At 40.5% G+C, this 18,012-nt stretch overlaps 1 protein-coding gene across 5 annotated transcripts in view; it reads left to right on the top strand.

Annotated features, from left to right (window-relative positions):
- Positions 1-1,661: 1,661 nt before the first annotated feature.
- ppargc1a (peroxisome proliferator-activated receptor gamma, coactivator 1 alpha) overlaps positions 1,662-18,012 on the top strand; it is a 290,593-nt gene continuing 274,242 nt past the window's right edge. For 2 of the 5 annotated variants that reach the window (XM_088073248.1, XM_088073249.1), the window contains exon 1: positions 1,668-2,073. In XM_088073248.1, coding sequence (XP_087929374.1) covers positions 1,993-2,073 — 81 coding nt within the window. In that variant the 5' untranslated portion in view covers positions 1,668-1,992. Of the gene's footprint in view, positions 2,074-18,012 lie in introns of all 5 variants that reach the window. The other 3 variants (XM_088073242.1, XM_088073244.1, XM_088073243.1) reach the window with 3 other exon arrangements.

The following is an 18,012-nucleotide window of genomic DNA, read 5'->3' on the forward strand; positions in this document are numbered from 1 at the left end:
GAAACACTTAGACCATTTTAAACATAGTTTTTCCCTAGCTTTTTTTTCCCTAGACAATTTTTCTCTAGCTTAATAAAAATAAAAAAATCTAAATCAATTAATTCCTGCCATTTGTAGAATATTTCTTATCAAGTTGCTCATTGCCCTTTTCCCATTGTTTATGAGAGAAATTGCACTAATTTCTCAGGGTTCAAAGGTTTAAATACTTGTGCAAGGTGTCTGAAAGCAAAAAAAAAGTTGATGTTGCTCCAGGTTTTAAAGGGTTAATTTCAGTATTTCATCCTAATTAAATGTCTTGGATGCTCATGCAGGTGTTTCACTTATTGTGTCTGACTGAGCCTCTGCTTGGTAGAGTCATGCAGGGAATTGAATAATGTCACCTGTCTCTCTGTCCTAATATGATAAAGGTGTTGCCCTGCAGTAACAGGTTCAACAAAAGGTAATAAGTAAGATGTCACTCAAAAACAGTGCACACTGGACTTAAATGGTTGTTGTGTTTGTCACGTTCAAATAAACGTTAAAACATTTAAAAGTAAAGTGATCCAGTGGTGTTTTGTTCCTGTTACACAAATTAATTGCTTGTGATATCAGATCTGAATGTTTGCAAGTTTTGTTTTTATTCAAAGTGTAATAATTGTCACTGAAATTTGAAAATACTTTTCTTTTTTAAAACCTCTTTTTTACCATACTATTAGTTTGCATCTTTGGGCTGCGGGAGGAAGACATTCCAAATTAATAGGCTGTAGTCGAACACTATGACACCAACAACAAGTCAATAACAGTTTTAAATGTTATACTAGAAACTGATTTTGTCCTAGACTTGTAGGTGCACCAGTACATCCCCTCAAACTACTAAAATATTGCTTTAACCAACTAATCCTGATAAATAACTTCAAACTAATCTGTGTCAATCTATATGGTCAGCAGCTGGGTAACAACCTAATACCTTACTACACATTATGTGAACATAAATTGACATGCAATATGTGAATTAATAAAGTTTTTTGCATGTGGGCTAAGCAACTTGGACTCAAGTTAAATTGGACTAAGTTTCACTGCTTTAGACTTCACAAATTAGAAATGGAAAAAAATAACTGCAGTGAAATAATTTTTAATTTCTGGGAAAATGATTACACTTAAAGTCAGACTATGCACAAGCTGTAAAGGGAAGACGCCTGGTTTCTTTTGTCTGCCATGTTTCTGCATGTATATCTTCAACTCTGTGGGTTATGTGCCAATTTTTTGCAGACTCTCTAAGATTTCGTGTGGGAACCCCATTTTCCGATTATTCCGATGCCACGTGAATGCACTTGTTGCGGGAGGTCCCACAATGCATTGCTTTTTCTACAATACATCCGTGAGTTCAGCAGCAGGTCAGTGGGAATGCAAAACGCTAGTTAAGGGTTTAAAAGTAACCAAAATGTCAATGTAGGACTTTAAAGTACCAAGTGTAGAAGAGAATAGTGAATGAGTGAACTGCGGAGTCATTTTTAGACCAACTAAGGACAGCTTGTTTTGAGTTGCAGCCTTTGGAGGCTAATTACACCTGGAGCCGCAGGTGAATTTAATTAGGCTCAGATAATGGAAAGCTAGCCAGTGTTCACGCGACCGGAATTGTGTGTTTTAACACTTTGTCATTTAGCTGTGGAGTTTAATTACTGTGAAGTCTTATCTACAATATTGGGGACATGGATAATTCTCCAGCTGACGCCTACACGCGGTCCGCGGACCCCACTTTGGGAACCGTCGCCCTCGAAAGCATCCCACTCTGTTTTTTGGGAGAAGCCGCCCACGTGACAGAGGGAAGCAGAAGCCAGCACACCGCCGCTGCTCGTTTGACAGCTTCCACGGCGCCGGGACGGAGAAGCAAGCGGGGCAGAGACACGCAGAGACACTCGTCGAGGGAAGGACAAAGACAAGACAAAAAAAATCTCTGTTCGCAACAGAGGAACTCTGCAGACTCCTCCAACCGAGACGGCTCGCGCGCACACCATGGACGGTTATGCCCGGACCGATGATGAGCTGTTCTCCTCGTGCCTCCTGAACCTCACCTGGGAGAATTGCTACGAACAGGTAGGACACTTTCCAACGTAACGCTGTCACTTTTGGCAAAGAAATAGCCTGACAGTTGTCCATGTTGAACATAAAAATAGTCCAGTAAGTTGCTAAGACTGTCCTGAGTGAGTCAGCACATGAGGTGAGTGCAGGTAGCAACTTCACAAACTTCATTTTCGTTTAATTGATGATGTGCAATAAGGTCCCGACTACCCCTCCCCTTGTTTTTTTTTTGGATTTTACTACCAAACTTTCGCTACTTGACATTACACTTTTAATTTAATTAAATCCAAACGTAGCCAAACAAAACGCCCCAGTGTTTCCAAACTACTTTTCTGAAAGGTTGCCTTGCCCAACTTCCACAGTCCCCCTGTAAAGGCTCAAACACCTTGCCCTTAAAATCAATAATAAATTAACCTAGCACACAAAATAAATCCTATGCCAGGAATCCTATAAATAAATTACAGGTAAACACAAACTTAGCATTCCTTTGAAGTAACTGAAATGCATCATCTTCAGTGGACTGAGAGATGCTTTTCACATAGAGTTCATAAGCTCTTTCATATCTCAGACCCATGAGCTTACAGGTGAGGTGAAGTCAGGTAATGTGGGACGTCAGGTAAAATGGGACAAATGAGGATTTACACCTAGGGTTCTTTAACTAGAAGTGGCCAGTCACCAGTACTTGATTTTTCTCTATAAATAACCTTTACGTGAAACAATAAATTTTATTGGTCTGAGATAACCAATATGGGCAGAGCAAAGAGTAAAAAAATCACTGGTCTCAGAACTGGCAAGAAACACCATGTGGCGTGTTGATTTCATCTTGCTAATTTAAGTACTGCAGCTAAAACAATAAGGGTATATTAGCAACAAAAATTGCTTTTTATTTACTGTTTGACTTGTCATCAAAATATTTTAACAGCTGTCTGTATGTTGCATGGGAAAGGGTTTTGTGTGAGTACGTTATATATTTGAATAAAATTGGACAAAAACTTAAGCTAAGTTGTGACATTTTAAGTGTGACCATCATGTTTTTAGGCTACCAGGTACCATAAAATCAAACCAACGCTAATTTGTGCCACACTGTCATATTTCAGACATAATTAGTATTTTTGTCACTTAAAAAGTACTGAATATGATGCTGTGAGTCCACGTCAGCAGCAGAACTCCAGAATTGTTCTGCATGCTTTTGTTTACAAAATGGCACCAAGGAAACGGACAAGCGAGAGAGCAGGGAAACATTGCAGAAAAGTTGGACAGTCTCTTATTATGAATAGCCAAAGGTTACATGAATGATATAATGAAATAATGACTGAACTGATAAATGGATTTAACCATTTAAAAAACGTGATTTTCCTATTTTTGCTTACCAACTGTCCCATTTTTCCTGAAATGTCACTAAAGTATTTCAGAAAGTTCTAAAAGTAAAGAAGCCTGCAGAATTTAGGTGTTTTTCTTGGTCATCTGACTTTTATAGTAGGTGTTAAAACCAGGTGAAGCAAAGTTGGACTGCACAGGGCATGTTGTTGAGAATAGGACTTGATGCTGCTGAGCACTTTTTGATCGTGCAGTGTTGGGCCTGTTCGCTCACATAGCAGAGCAGCAGTGGTGTCTGTTTGGAGATAATTACCTAATTCCTCCCTCTTCCCTCAAGCTTAATCAGTTCTGCCTTTAAAATACACTTATCGTGCTGTATGAAATCCCTCTTAATTCTCACATTCTAATTTGTGTGAGGAATGTGTGAGGCTAAAGTCATCTGCCACAAGAATGCCAATAAAATCATTCTCTGAATGCTAAGAGGGCTCCCAGCTATTTAGCAATTTATGCTCAATGATTGATGCCAAAATATTTGTACAGTGATTTTTATGGTAATTTACTTGAATGCCACCATGAGAGCTCAGGATATATATACAGGATATTTATTTCGCTGTTATCAGTATCCAGGTTGCAATACAGTGGAGGAAGACGTTTAAACAATAAATCTCCCGTGGTTTAGTGGGCCACCATTTTGAATTACAAGTAATCACAAATTAAAGAGGATTAGGCTCTTAAAGCCTGAGCTTGCGATTGGCTCTGCTAAGAGTCATATTGTAACAGTTATTTAGGCACAGGAAACAAAAGCCACCCCAAACATGATTCAGAAGTCATTGTGAATGGCATTTTAAATGTGCAACAATTAAGCCTCAGCAGTTTCTGCTGCAAAATGGATTTTGGCACATCAATTGGGAGCCGTGCATTTACAAACTTAGACACACACTTAAATCCACAATGAAGAATTGACTAAGAAGTGCAGATTGCGGCTGGATTCACATGCACTCATCCCTTTTGTTAGACTTGAACAGGGCATTCAGAGGTCAAAGTTCCTGATTTTGCAAGATTCGTACTGTAAATGTGGCAAATGAAAACGTGCTTTTAATATAAGTGCTAGAATAGATAGTCTATTCACTAAAGAAAATTAGTCACCTAAAATTTCAATCAGTCTTTCAATTATGAAGCAAGTATACCAAAGACTGTTTAGTTCATCTTTAAAAGATTATATTTTGCTTCTTTTCGCACATATATATCATTGTATATATCACTAGAAATTACATATCTTTGAGTGTTAGATTGTTGGACAAATTTAGTTTGAATTGTTTAATTTTACACACATTATTAGGGCTGTTTTTGGGCAGCAAAGCTGAAATGTCTGTTATTAATTGAAGCGTAGGCATGGCAGAGGGGGTTGATGAGAGACAAAGACATAAGTCGGCCTTTTTAGCATACAGTTCGCAGTAACATTAGCCATAATGGCAAGAAAAAAGAAAACTTTGCGGCTAAGTTGTTCCTGAGAGTTTTCATGTGATTTGCAAAGTTTCTTGTAGATTTGTGATATGCCAGTTTCCTTTGGCATTTTTGGCACTCGACTCTTTGAGGGTCATCTTTGCAAATTTTGAAACTATTCAAGACACTTGCCTTTTTTTGACATCTTGCTAAAGAATCTACAAGATGTCACAGATGGTCAAACAGTCTCAGTAATGCTGGACTGCTGATTAAAGCCAGTCAGAGTCACAAAACTGTCATTAAGTTTCATTCAATTGTGAGATATGGATGAATGCAGATTTATAGATTAAATGTGCTGATTTTTTGCGCCAGAGGGAGATTTTTTGTGATTTGAGGGACATCTGAGTGGTAGCAAGATAAATCCCCCCCATGAAATCCAGACACTGGTAGAGGTGGTGGTGGCGGCTGATGACTCTGAGACTGATGGCTGGTTAGGTGGATGAGGCTGATGAATACATGAAGACAAGGCGGTGATGGGGAGGTGGAGGGTGCGGGTGGCTGCAGCATGAAAGAGCTACAGGTAGAAAAAAGAACCGCATTTATAACCAGAAGCGGTAAGATGAAAGGCTGATGAAGATGGTGTGTCTGTACTATAGGTTGACTGTGAATCAGCTGTAGAACAGCTGGTGACTCAGTTGACAGCGCGGGACAACATCAGTTAGGAATAGCGACTGAGCATGTGTGCAAGGAGTAAATGGCAAAGTAATGGAGAAAAATGATAGGACTAAGCATGAAAACTATTGTCTTCATGACTGAACTTTTACTAGAGCTACATATCTCCTTTTCTAAAACATAACTAATAATAATATACACTATGTGTACACACACACACACACACACACACACACACACACACACACACGCACATATACATGTACATAGATAGTGATTTGGACAATGATTAGTTGAGTCAGCCATTGTCATTCTCTTGCGAACAATGTAAATGAAAGAAAGAAAGATTACCATATACATTTTTCTGACATTTCATTAACTAAACAATTTACTGATGATGAAAAAGATAGTCAGTTGCAGGTGGCCTGACGTTTTTGTCATGTGGTTTTTCAAAAAAAAAAAAAAAAAATTCTGGTCTCCCTGAAAAGCTTGCGTGTAATCCCCCAAATTCAGTTCGGTACAGTCTGCACTCTTCCCCTTAAAAATCCGTCCTGGTAAAAAATAAAAAAGTGAACCTTCTGAAAGCAGGTCATCTGCTCGGCCAGCATGTTGTTAGCCATGCACATATCCTCCCTTTCCCTCCCCAAGTCCTACGGCGGGTGGGTAAATAAATAAATAAGGAAGTAAAGGGAAATGTTGACACAGCCTGTCCTTGTGGCCAGATTATCCACTCATGCTTGAGCGCTGGGTAAAGGCCCTGCATTATTCAGCCTAAGACACAGAGACGGGGAAAAACTGTGGAAAAGCTCGGTCTTGCCGCAGGAGTGTGTGTGTGTGTGTGTGTGTGTGTGTGTGTGTGTGTGTGTGTGTGTGTGTGTGTGTGTGTGAGTGTGTGTGTGAGTGTGTGTGTGTGTGTGTGTGTGTGTGTGTGTTTTGGGGTAAGCGAAGAGCAGACATGGGGATAGCTGAAATGCACGGGGTGGGGAAGATGATGTCTTGGCTTAATTATCAAATGAACTCATTGCCTCTCACTTTACTCCATCTCTTTCTTTTTCCACTCTCTGCATCTCAAACGCTCCCCCCATCTCCCTCACCAGGCTTCTTGCGGGCTGCTGTCCATGGTGCTGAAAGTTTCATCACACATTTTGTGAATGTCTTTTTAGAATTCCAGACTCCAATCCCCACTCTTCAAAAGCAATGTATTCAGTTTGTCTCGACAAAAAGCGTGCCAGCACTTGGCAGTCCAGCTCAAAAGGGTGAAGCCTATCATTCAAGACATTTCAAAAAGCTGCAGGTAACACAGCGTGCTCTCAGAGGCAGTAAGGACTAATGCATTTTTTTATGTGTCTGCTTCTGCCTACAGCGTGTTTCATCACAGCAAGGCTCAAGTTACGTTACGACTCACTCAGTGGTTTGGTTAAATGAAAGCTCCTTTGTGTGCGCTCTTATGTACAGTATTTGATCCATGCGAGTCACTTCTTTGTCAGTGTAATGAGTCGGTAGACTGAATGATTTTAGTGGAGGCACACTTTACAGCGAGCAGGGGATAAAACATTTAAATATAGGAGTTTTTTGTAAGTGTAGTATGGGACTTCTGTTTCCATTCTGATTACAGCTTAGCTGAAAGGTAGATTGTGTTGTTAATTAAGTGTAGAATGAAGTGCACTATGTTGATTGACAGAAGATTAATTTAAGATTAATTGTTGTTAATTTGAGTTTGCTATAAAGGGTGTCATGATTATGTGCTGTGAAGTGGCACATTGAGTGTGAGCTATTGTTTTAGTTTGTTTTTCAAACATGTGGTAAAGTCTTTTCCATATAATGTTTGATGAATAAAAAAACAGATTGACTGTGGTTTTGTGGTTTGACTTAGCTCACGTGTACCAGTATAGACTAAGTTATTTTACCTGTTCCAAAAGCTCTCTTACTTTTTGTCATGGTTTCAGTCCATGGTCTGCTCTGTGCTACCTAGAACTACTTCCGCCTCTTAACAACTACCCCCCAAGGAGTAGATCTAATTTCCATGTTGCACATCTTTTTCTTTTTTTTTGTTTTTTTAATCAACAAGTGTGTGTCTGCTGAACACCTTGCTTTTCATAGCAACCCACAAGAGTAGGGCCTGCCAGCAGTTTAATGAGAAGTGTGTTGTTTCGCTTGCAACATATTGCCAAGATATGGATGGGTAATTATCTAATCAAGACTTTGTGAAAGTGCTGCCACTTACTCACCGCTGACCCGCTAACCGTCTGTCAGTGAGTTTTTGCTGCAAGATGTTTACATACTTTAAATTGATCATATAGCTACATTTTGGCACTTGCCAGGGTGCAGGATCGTGTTTGAAGGTTTACATGGCTACTGATACAGAGGACCATGTGTTGGGCCTAGTCCACCTGAACACAGGTATTTTTTATAAGGCTTTCCCCCCGCTTTGTCAGGAAGAAAGCATTGCATCCACCTAAGCATCGCATCCACCCAACAATCTGACCATATGAAAATGCAAAAACACAATGGAAGAGCACTAACACTAAAAACTAGGGCTGTGTTCTGCCAAAGAAAATCTCGACTGAAATTCTACCTACTCTTCAAGCAAGTGATTGTTTGATGGGGGGAAAATAATCTGCACGTTATCTCTAGATTTACTAAATCGCCACAGTGTACTGAATGCATTCTATTTGATACTATTTTGTGTCCACTAAAGGCCTTTTTTTTTTTTTTTCCTGTCACAATGCTCAACTTTAATCCTTGCCCAGGGCAAGAAAACTCTGTGTTCAGGCAAGTGGAATGCCCCGAGTGAAAAATAAATGTGATCTTCAAAGTAATTTTATCCAAAAATTAACTGCTGCGTGTGAGAGAGACTTATTTCTTTTAGCCAAGAAAGTTAGCAATCCTGTGGCTCTAACAAAGTCTCCGGTGTCATCGTACCCCTTTAAGATGCTTTGTAATCCAGCCATGAACTGCAGTGTCTTTTTGGAGACCTAATAAAATAAATCTATAGTGATGAATCCGATGCTAAATATCCTCTGTGATTATTTATCTATTTTTCTGTTTAAAAATGAAAGTTGAAAAAGTTTAACTTTTGGTTAAACTCTGCACTTGTCACTGCCAAAATCCAGCCAATCAGTAATATATATAAGTGCTTAACAACAATAACTGTTGTTTCCAGCAGGGAAAAGAAACCCTTTTGTGGACACATGGCCTCATTAAAGTAATGCTAGAGATTGTCCGACTCATAAGAATTTGATCAAACACGAGCATATTGATCAACCAAGTTTATCATTATATTTAGGCCTTAATATGAAATGTGCACAGACATGAAAAGGATAAATAACAACTTAAACAGCAACACCATAGCAACATGGCACTTATATATATATATATATATATATATATATATATATACTGACATGGCAACGCGTAAGTGTGATGCTATCCGTAGTTGAAGCTGTTATGTCTCCACTGTCAAAGATTTAAAAGTGAAGTTGGAGCACAAAGGAGAGGAGATGGGCAGGGTGTTTTTTGCAGAGACAAAAACAGGTTTGGTGACTACATCATAAACATCATGTACCTGTAGTACACTTCATTTTAATGCCAAAGGGAGGAGTGAGCCACCAGAGGGAGCAACAAGCTTTGATTCCCCATGGGAATATAAAATTAGTCATGTCATTAGTTAAATCTAATGTGAAGACTTTGAGTAGGAGAGTTTTACTATGCCATTGTGCCTGAAAACATATTGTATATTGCTTGAGACAGAGTAAAATAGATGCTTTTTGATGGGATATCTTTCAGCTTCATCTTCAGTTGTCATCATGTCCCTGTGAGGTGCTTGTTTCACAGGTAAATTAATGTAATCACAATATTAATTTCCAGAGATATTAATCTTGTTTTCTCACCTTCTCAAACTGTACTGTCTGACTCGGCGTCATAGCAGGAGTGCAGGCTCTTCAGACTACATTCTTTGATTATGTGTGGGAAAATGTCTTCCTTCACCATTGACAATCTGTTGATACCTTGCAAAATCTGAGATGAAAGGAAATGCAGCTTAGACTGTGAAAAATCCTTGCCTTCTCACCGGGAGGTAAAAGTACTCTCACAAACATTGAATTGTACATCTGAAGTGTTATCAATTCCACCTGAAACGGAGGGCCCCGGTGGCAGAGCTGAACCCCTGTGCTTTTGATCGCGCCAGCAGTGCCTGTAAACAAGTATTTTCCCATCTCCCTCTCTGTCTGTCTCTCCATTTCTCTCTCTCTTCCTCCCCCACCAAGGTGTCTGGAGGGGGAGGTTCCTTTGATTATCTCCGCTGTGGATTAATTGCTTTTCTTAACCTCTGCACAGACGTGCTCCTACACCGCCCCAGAGCCCGCCGCACGCGCCCAGATGGACCCCTGCCAGGAGAAAAACAAACCACACCATGCGTCTATCTCCTCACCTTCTCTCAATTACTGACCTTCATCCTTTCATTTCGCCTTGGATGTTATCATCGGCATTATCAGTGTATTTACTTTGTTTGTTTAGCTAGGTACTTGGCGCACTGCAGCATTCTTGGCTAGATTTTAAGGAAGACTGAGCATGTGTGAGGTGTATTAATTTCTGGGCAGAGTTACAGCAGCGGATGAGATGAGTGTGTTGTCAGGTATTGTGTGTCATGAAGTGTCTGTGGGTCATGTGTCAAGTGAGGCGGGGGCAGGAATATTATGCTGCCTTTTTTGGGATCTGTCCTTATTCCATGATTAAATAGATTCTGGCCTTGAGTTGTGCTGGCCAAGCAATTTTAGCAACTTTTTTCCCCCTCACTAAGCACTGTTTACCATCTCACTTTGCCGTTAAGACACACGTGTGTCACATCTCTGAAAACGTCCCAGCCCTGGCCTCCAAACACCGTCATATAGCAATGGCCTGCTTCCTTCAGACCTTGGCCCTATTTTTCTTCAGGACATCCTGAAAGCACATCCAGGGACCATCTCAATGATTTACACACTGCATCTTACATGCAGACACTACCTTCCCAGTACGGACAACAATAAATGTTCTCAGGATGATTCAGAGTTTGATTGCCACAGGAGTAAAGAAAAAGTTTTAATCTTTTTTTCCTGTTGTTGGTGCTGAGTGAGAGTTCAAAATTTAGACATGAAGAAGTTTCTTTCTTAGCCTAGAGTTGTTGGCAGAAAAGTGTTGGAAATATAACCTTTCTAGTCTCTGGCGGGAGTTTCATAATCCATAACTCTTTTTTTGGTCTTGGTCTCACTCCAGTTCATCATTTATATCTGAATAAGTGAATCCAGGCAAACTTCTCTTATAACTTTTAAGTTTTTTGCATGACTGTTTATGACATTATTGTAAGTGGCTTCAGGGATTTTTTTTCTGAGTGTAGCCTAATTGGTTCAGGTGTTTGATACAGAGAGCACTGTGGGGCTCCAGTCTAACAGAGATGAGACAGCCCCCCCCACCCCACACACACACACACACACACACACACACACACACACACACGCGCGCACACACACACTCAGATACAAAAATGCAAAATCTGCATGTGAGACATGAACAGACACATAATGTGTCCACTGACTCACTCATTCACTCACTAACAGGCTAGACTCCCTGGACTGTATGGTACAGTGTGGTGTTGCTGATTTTCCCCATCAGCAGAAAGCCGGGATGAGCTGAGCTAATTGAGCTGGGAGGCCCGGCGGGGGAACAGGGCCCCTTCACGCACCGGCTCGTCACTTCCTTTCTTTATCCATCCACCACTGTGTCTTAAGTCCCATATCTCCAAACCACTCTGTGCTACACAAAAAGTACTTTAATGCACAATTCCATGTTTCAGTAATGCCAGATGCATATTTATATGATCTAAAATATGATTTAGATACATCATAAATTCCGTGCATCATGGTAAAAGATAGCAGTGCTCTGTTTTGCTTTTTTAAGCCTGTTTTACATGTTTGAATTGTTTTTTGTATTAGATAACCTTCAGTGTAATAAATAAGTCATAGCATATATGTCAAAGCTGGCAGGCAGTTGTTTTTGTGCCTAAACACAATTACAAGCTAAAATGGAGAAACTGCATTGTCTGTATTGCAGCAAACTAGCTGACAACAAAAGTAGATTACCTGTTCTATTTGAGGGATATTAAGATGTTACATGTAATTCAATGGGCCCTGGGAGGCCCGTCATAAAAGCCACAGCAAGCTGTTGAGACAGAGGCTCAGAGTTGTTTCCATCTTTTAGCTGCACTCGGGGACTGATTATGGTCAGGCAAACGGCCTTTACCTGGAAAGTCACTTTCACTTTCTCGTCCACCATTTGTTAGTATGGCTAATGTCTCATTAAGTCTCACATAGGGGAAATGATGTGCTCTTTGGGTGAAGGTTAGGCTCTCAGCTTATCATGAGACAAAAGAGAGACTGATTATCACAGCACAGGCGTGCCTTAGCCTGTGTCTTTCACAACAAGTCCTATTTGTGTTACTGCTGGAGCTGCTTCATTACCCATAATCTATTAGCCCTCCCTCCTCCTCCTTCAAATAAAAGTTAAAACATTTGGGCTAAATGATGAATGCTTGATCACTTTTGTGTGGTGTTCTATGGAAAGGAGTGGACGGAAAGTAGGTGGGGGGTAAATTTTACATTATCAAGGAGATAATTACAAAGCAATCATAAGCGGTTTCCGGTAAAGTGGTAAACAAGCCAAGGGCTTGTGCTCTTTTCCCAAGAATAATTAAAAGTCGCTTTGCATTCTATGCATCAGTGTCCTTTCCTCCACTCAGTGGCCACCTCTTCGCATAATAAAGCTGGCTGAATCTTACCATAGGGGAGGGGTCCTCCACTCAGAGGTGATTTGGCATTTTCTAGACCTTTTTCTGTGTTTTAACTTCTCACAGATCCATAAAAAACTCCATTTGAATTCGCAGTTTGCAGTTTTCATATTGTCCTTTTTCATCTGTTATTTTCCTGGTGCCAACTGACAATTCTGAACAGCTGTGAATTGCTGTGTCACAAAACGGGAAGGCTTCCAGATATGGACTACTACTCCTCCTTGGCTATGCCTTAAATGCCCGAGTAACAAGTTCATTCATTGATTGGTCTAGACTTGAGAGAATGGCCACTTGCCAGCAGAGGTGTAGGAATATGAGATGAGAAGCTTCTCCATTTGGCTGAATTCTCAACCGTAAAAATCCCAACTTTTATTCCGAGTGACAAAAAAAAAGGGTATTTCTCTACAGAATGCATTTTCCGATTTATTTATTTAACACTCACAATGACAGGGCTAACTGTAGCAATAACATGGCTAGAGATAACTAATACTTATTAATGTGTCTAACGACAGAGTAAGGCCTGTTTTGGGATCATTTAAAGGCTTTGTGTTAGATGTGAACCTCTGCTGCTGTGTTACCGTGTGCTAACGCTCTGGACACTGTCCTTAAGCGCTCGGCTAACCTGTTTAATGTTAATATGGAACTGAAAATGTCCACATGGGCTAGACATGTTTTGCTTTCTAGACAGTGTGCTGCACTTGTTGTTGTTCTTTTTCTCTGTATTTATTGGTGGCTCTCAGACAGCCTTTAAAGGTATACTGGCACCCACTGTTTTGGGAAGTGTAGATTCTGCCCTTTCAAAGGCAATACAAGCTGTCTGGCTTCATGTTATAAGTGCTAATTATCAGCCATAATTTCATTCTTGGAATAATACATAATAAAGGTTTCCTGTTATTGGCCTGATAATTTATCAACCCGATATATATTGTGCATTCCTAATTTTTAATTTTAAGTCCAAAGATCTCAGGAAAGAGTAGCAAATAAGGACATTTTCTCTGCATGTTGTCAACTTCCTTGCTCAGCCATGTCTGTAACTTAAGATGCCTGCAGGCTGTGTCACATCACAGCGCTGACATGTAGTCGTTACTCCACTTCTAACAACACCAGAATCAGTCAATTATCCATGGAATCGATCAACATAACCCCACTGCCACTCATTTAAAAGAGCCAATCAATCTGCATGGGTCTTTTCTCTATTTTCCTCACCATGGCACAAGCATTTGTGTGTGTATGTGTGTGTGCGTGCATGTGTTAGGCGCTGCTGGTCGGCCCGTGATGGATCTAATCGAGTGACGGCTTGTCTTCTGATTTATGGTTGTTTATCGCAGGAGTAAGACTGGAGTTGACCCCTCATCTAGGTTGCCACCACTTCCCATGATGCCTGTAAAGCCGCACATTGAGTTGCATGATTGCCTCGCCGGCCAAGGTGTCATCTGGAGAAAATTCATACCGCACATGTAGAATTGTTGTGGTTTCGAGCACCTTTTAAACTTTAAATGTTTGCACTCAAAGGCTCTTAACTTTGACTCACTTATTCTTGTTTTGGTATGTGCCTGCTGCACTCACCAACTCCTTGGTGACTTCATTACTAAATGAAGTGCCCCATAATTCCACATTGCACCATGATAAATGCTGTAGCGGCAGTCTATGAGGGGAGAGGCAGAGAGGGTGGGTTGGGGAAGGGGGACACTGCGTCCTCCCTACCTGATGACATGCAAGGTTTATCACGTTGAGCAGAGACATGGTCACCTTACCCGGGGCCTCATTGTGACAGCCAGCAAGTCACTTGAGAGCACCATTGGAAATCAATAAGCCCCTGCTCTTTAATTGTTAGAAAAAAGCTTCCCTGTTTACAGCATCACATCATCAGTCAGGACAACCTGACTTTCATTTATTTTTGCCTTTTCCTCTCTTCCTCCTTGTCTGTTCCTCCTCTAACGCTGTCTCTTCTGTGGGACGTGCTGGCCGACTGATTGTTTGGTAGATTACGTAACAGGAGCTGGCTGGATTTTATTTTTGGGAGCTTGTTTGATATGTATACAGAAAGCTTTTCTGGTTAACTTCAGGGTGCTTAAGGCATTTGTGTGTCTTATCTCAGTGAATGTTTGCCTGAGTTTGAGCTCCTCCACTGTTGTCTCATACTAACAGAGGACACATGCTCGCTTCTGTCCTCTGTTGACTTCAAGATGCAACTACTCCACAGTGTTTGCTGAGGGAGGCAGGTGATTTCCATCGTACTTTCTATCTCTTGATCACACAGCAGTCCCCTTTGCTGCAGATTTCCATCCTGTATCGGAGCAGGACTTACATTCTGCCTATACTTTGTAAGCAGTTTGAGAGAGTAATGCCGCAGAAAATTCCAAATTTATATTTGTCATTTGATGCGTTGTGTTTTGAGTTGGACACTGTTGAGTGGGTTTGAACTGCTGGTGTTTCATGGTGATGCAGATGGAAGTTTGATATGGAGTTGGTTGTAACTAGTTATTTGATCTCATGAAAGGGATGTGTGATGTCATGATTGACTGGGATATTTTGCTTCATGTTCTAATTGAAAGAAAAGTTTTGGACCTAGCAGAATAAATGGTTAGCATGCAAGAAGCAAGTGAGCAAATGACATGATGTAGATTCCTGTTGTTTTACAGGTTTGCAAAAATAGATGGCAGTAAACAAGCATATATGGATGTAAATAATTTAAAATATTTAAAAAGAAATACTGATTGTTAACATAACTGTTTACACAAGGCACCTTTAAGCACCTGATTTGTCCTGTGACCCTTTAGGGATTGGGACCCTCAGTTTGGAAATCACTGCCTCGCAGAGAACAACTTCATTAATTGGATATGTTTCATAATATCTCAAAAACCGACCATTGCAGCCAAATTAACAAGTAATTTTTTTCACGCACAGGTCAATTCAGGTTACTGTATGATACTCGTTCCTTTTTTATGAGAAGCCCAAAGCCAATAGTTACCCTGCTTCCACACTCTTTACCCCATCTGTGTCTCCACAAGCTTCTCCTATTAGTGTGTTACCTGGGGAGGACCACAGCTCCAAAACTCTGATTAGGCCCTCTCTGGCTAATTAACTGCCTGGGCCACAGTTGGCCATTTGCAGCGTTTAATGGAGGGACGATGCTGCAGCTGTCCTTCGTCTGTCATTCATCTGATTTGTGCCCTTTATGCCACAATTTGTGCCATAAAATTTATAAATAGCCAAAGCTAGCATAGCATTTATCGCTCTCATTAAAGTGACAGAGAATACGGTGCATACTGCATCTTCTTGTAAGCAGCAGTGAAGGCTGTATTTTAATTACAAGGAAGGGATGGGGAGTGTAGAGGGCTTCTCTCCTAGTAGAAGAAATTCCTGGTGATTCCTAGAGAGAGGACCTAATTATGACAATGTTGTCGTACTTTAAAATGCCGCAAGCGGGGCTGATCGCTGTTAATTTTCCTCTGTCCTTCCTTCTTTTCTTTTTGCTCCCCGGCTATTCAGGGCAACAGGCTGCTTAATTATTTATACCTATCTGTTACGGTATGAAAATCGGGAGGACACTAACATGCATACAACTGAAGGAATCTAATATTCACCCCTGCAGTGTCTTGTTTAGACTTAAACTCTTTCCAAATCCTTCACTCTGTCTAGTAACAGTGGTTGAGTGGTAGCATTCAGTTAAATCCTTAACAGATGGTTTATTTTGCGTTCTACCTGCCTGCTCCTATGCACCACTGTGACCATACGTTTAAAAACAAAACAAAAACTACAGTATATACTCACTCAACAACCCACCCACGTGCTCATACAAACCCCAGGCGCCATAGTATCATCCAGTTGCAGTGTTTTCATTAGGCAGGGAGAGTGTGTGCCCACTCTGCCGTCTTGTGCATAGAAATGGTTAAATATTTTTATATTTTCTGGTGTAGTGCTGCTGGATTATTTTTGAGTTGTTTACTTTCAATTCTTCTTCGGGCCATCTTTTACATTCCACCTGTGTGAAATTCTACTCAAGCATGTTTGCAAAACAAGTATTTTTTCGCTGCTGTACACACATGGACTCACAAATGAATTTGATACAGACAGTATGCTGTTTTTGGATGAGTTTTCATACAAGTTAATGTTTCACCCCCCTTTTTCCTCTCTGGATGTTTATTTCCAACATTGTTCTCTTGTTTCTGTGACTAGCCTGGACTTTTTTTTCTTTCTTCATTCCTTCCTGAGGGAAAGCGGATAGCACATGTGAACGGATCACTTCTGATTAGCGGGGGTTCTTTAAAAAGATGCCTGTAGTGTTTTTCTCCAGAAACAAACAGTGGTGTGGCCTCCCCAGGGAAGACTGCCACATCCCCAGCACAGCACAACCCCCAAGAGAAGTTGTTTTATCTCCCAAGTGCTGTTAACTTTGGGCTTTAAAATGTGTGCTTTCCGATGCCTTGTTTTTCACATCACAAGAACATGATGGTATCGTGCAGGATGGCGAAAGAACTAATGAAAAAAAAAAACACAGTTGGATTCGGCTTCATCATTTTACACCGGAATGCTTTTTAATTTTGTAACAGCCTCACAACATAAACTCACTGTCATTCAATTCTCACTGCAAATTTACATATAAAGTGTCTGATAAGCATATTTGTGTGTTGCTGATGCACGTTTGCACAATTTCTGTCAAAACACAAAGGTTGGGAGAAATTTGACTTTGTTTTGAATAAATTTGAATCATATGGCATTTTGTGTGAAAGGAGGCAGAGTGAGGGAAGATAGGGAAGGTAGGTAAATAGCACGGGAGGGTGGGGAGCAGAAACAGGCGACTGATTTGTCTCCGTTCTGTCGGGAGGATTTACGGCGCAAGTGTGTTGAGCCATCAATCAATTGTGGCGCACTCCAAGGACAACTTTGTCTCTTTATGCAATTTGTAAGGCTGTCCAGTCAAATTGATTCCTTAACCAGGAGCCGTCCAGCTCCTGGAGAAGAGTAAAACCCCCCCTGAAAAGAACATCAGCTTCTATGTTTTGCTGTAAAGCAGACAATAAATGATAGGATTGTTGACTGTCGATGGCCAAAATCCAAGTGCAAAACAAAGTGGGTTACAAAAAAACAAGATTAAAAGTGATTGCCACAGTGATTGATTAAATGCGATTAAATGGAACAACTGAGGATTGATGTTGTCGAGTCCCTGTGACAATTGATTCTGGCATTATGATTGTTTTACTCTCAGTCGTTTATGGATTATATCTCCAGAACAAAAGCTAATTATATTTACAAGCAAACATGGACATTTACACCCCAAATTCAATAATGCAACACACCCAGCCTTTGAAGTATGGAGATATCAGTTGTGCAATTTGGTTCTAGTATTACTCATTTTGTGAGTTATGAGATTTGTTACTGGCAGTTTTTCATCTTTTTAGCCATGCAATTGATAGCTCAGTTGGTTTGTCACTATTTGCAACCATACAAATATGTCAACAACTATTAGATAGTTTGCTGTGAAATTTGGTATAGATCAGATATCTGTGCCCCCCTCAGGCTGCAATTCATTTGCAGCAAGTTTGGTAATGCTGTGACATTTCATGTAGTATCATCATCAGGTCCAAATTTTAATTTGTACAGTTTGTACAACAACCTGGGGGATAAAAAAATGAACATGGATGGACATGAATCTGAAATACACCCATGTCGAAAAGCCCAACTTTACAACAGAAATAAACATG

This window comes from Plectropomus leopardus, chromosome 23, assembly GCF_026936395.1.
Source record: "Plectropomus leopardus strain MGB_pleo_1.0 chromosome 23, ASM2693639v1, whole genome shotgun sequence".
Classification (NCBI taxonomy): domain Eukaryota; kingdom Metazoa; phylum Chordata; class Actinopteri; order Perciformes; family Serranidae; genus Plectropomus; species Plectropomus leopardus.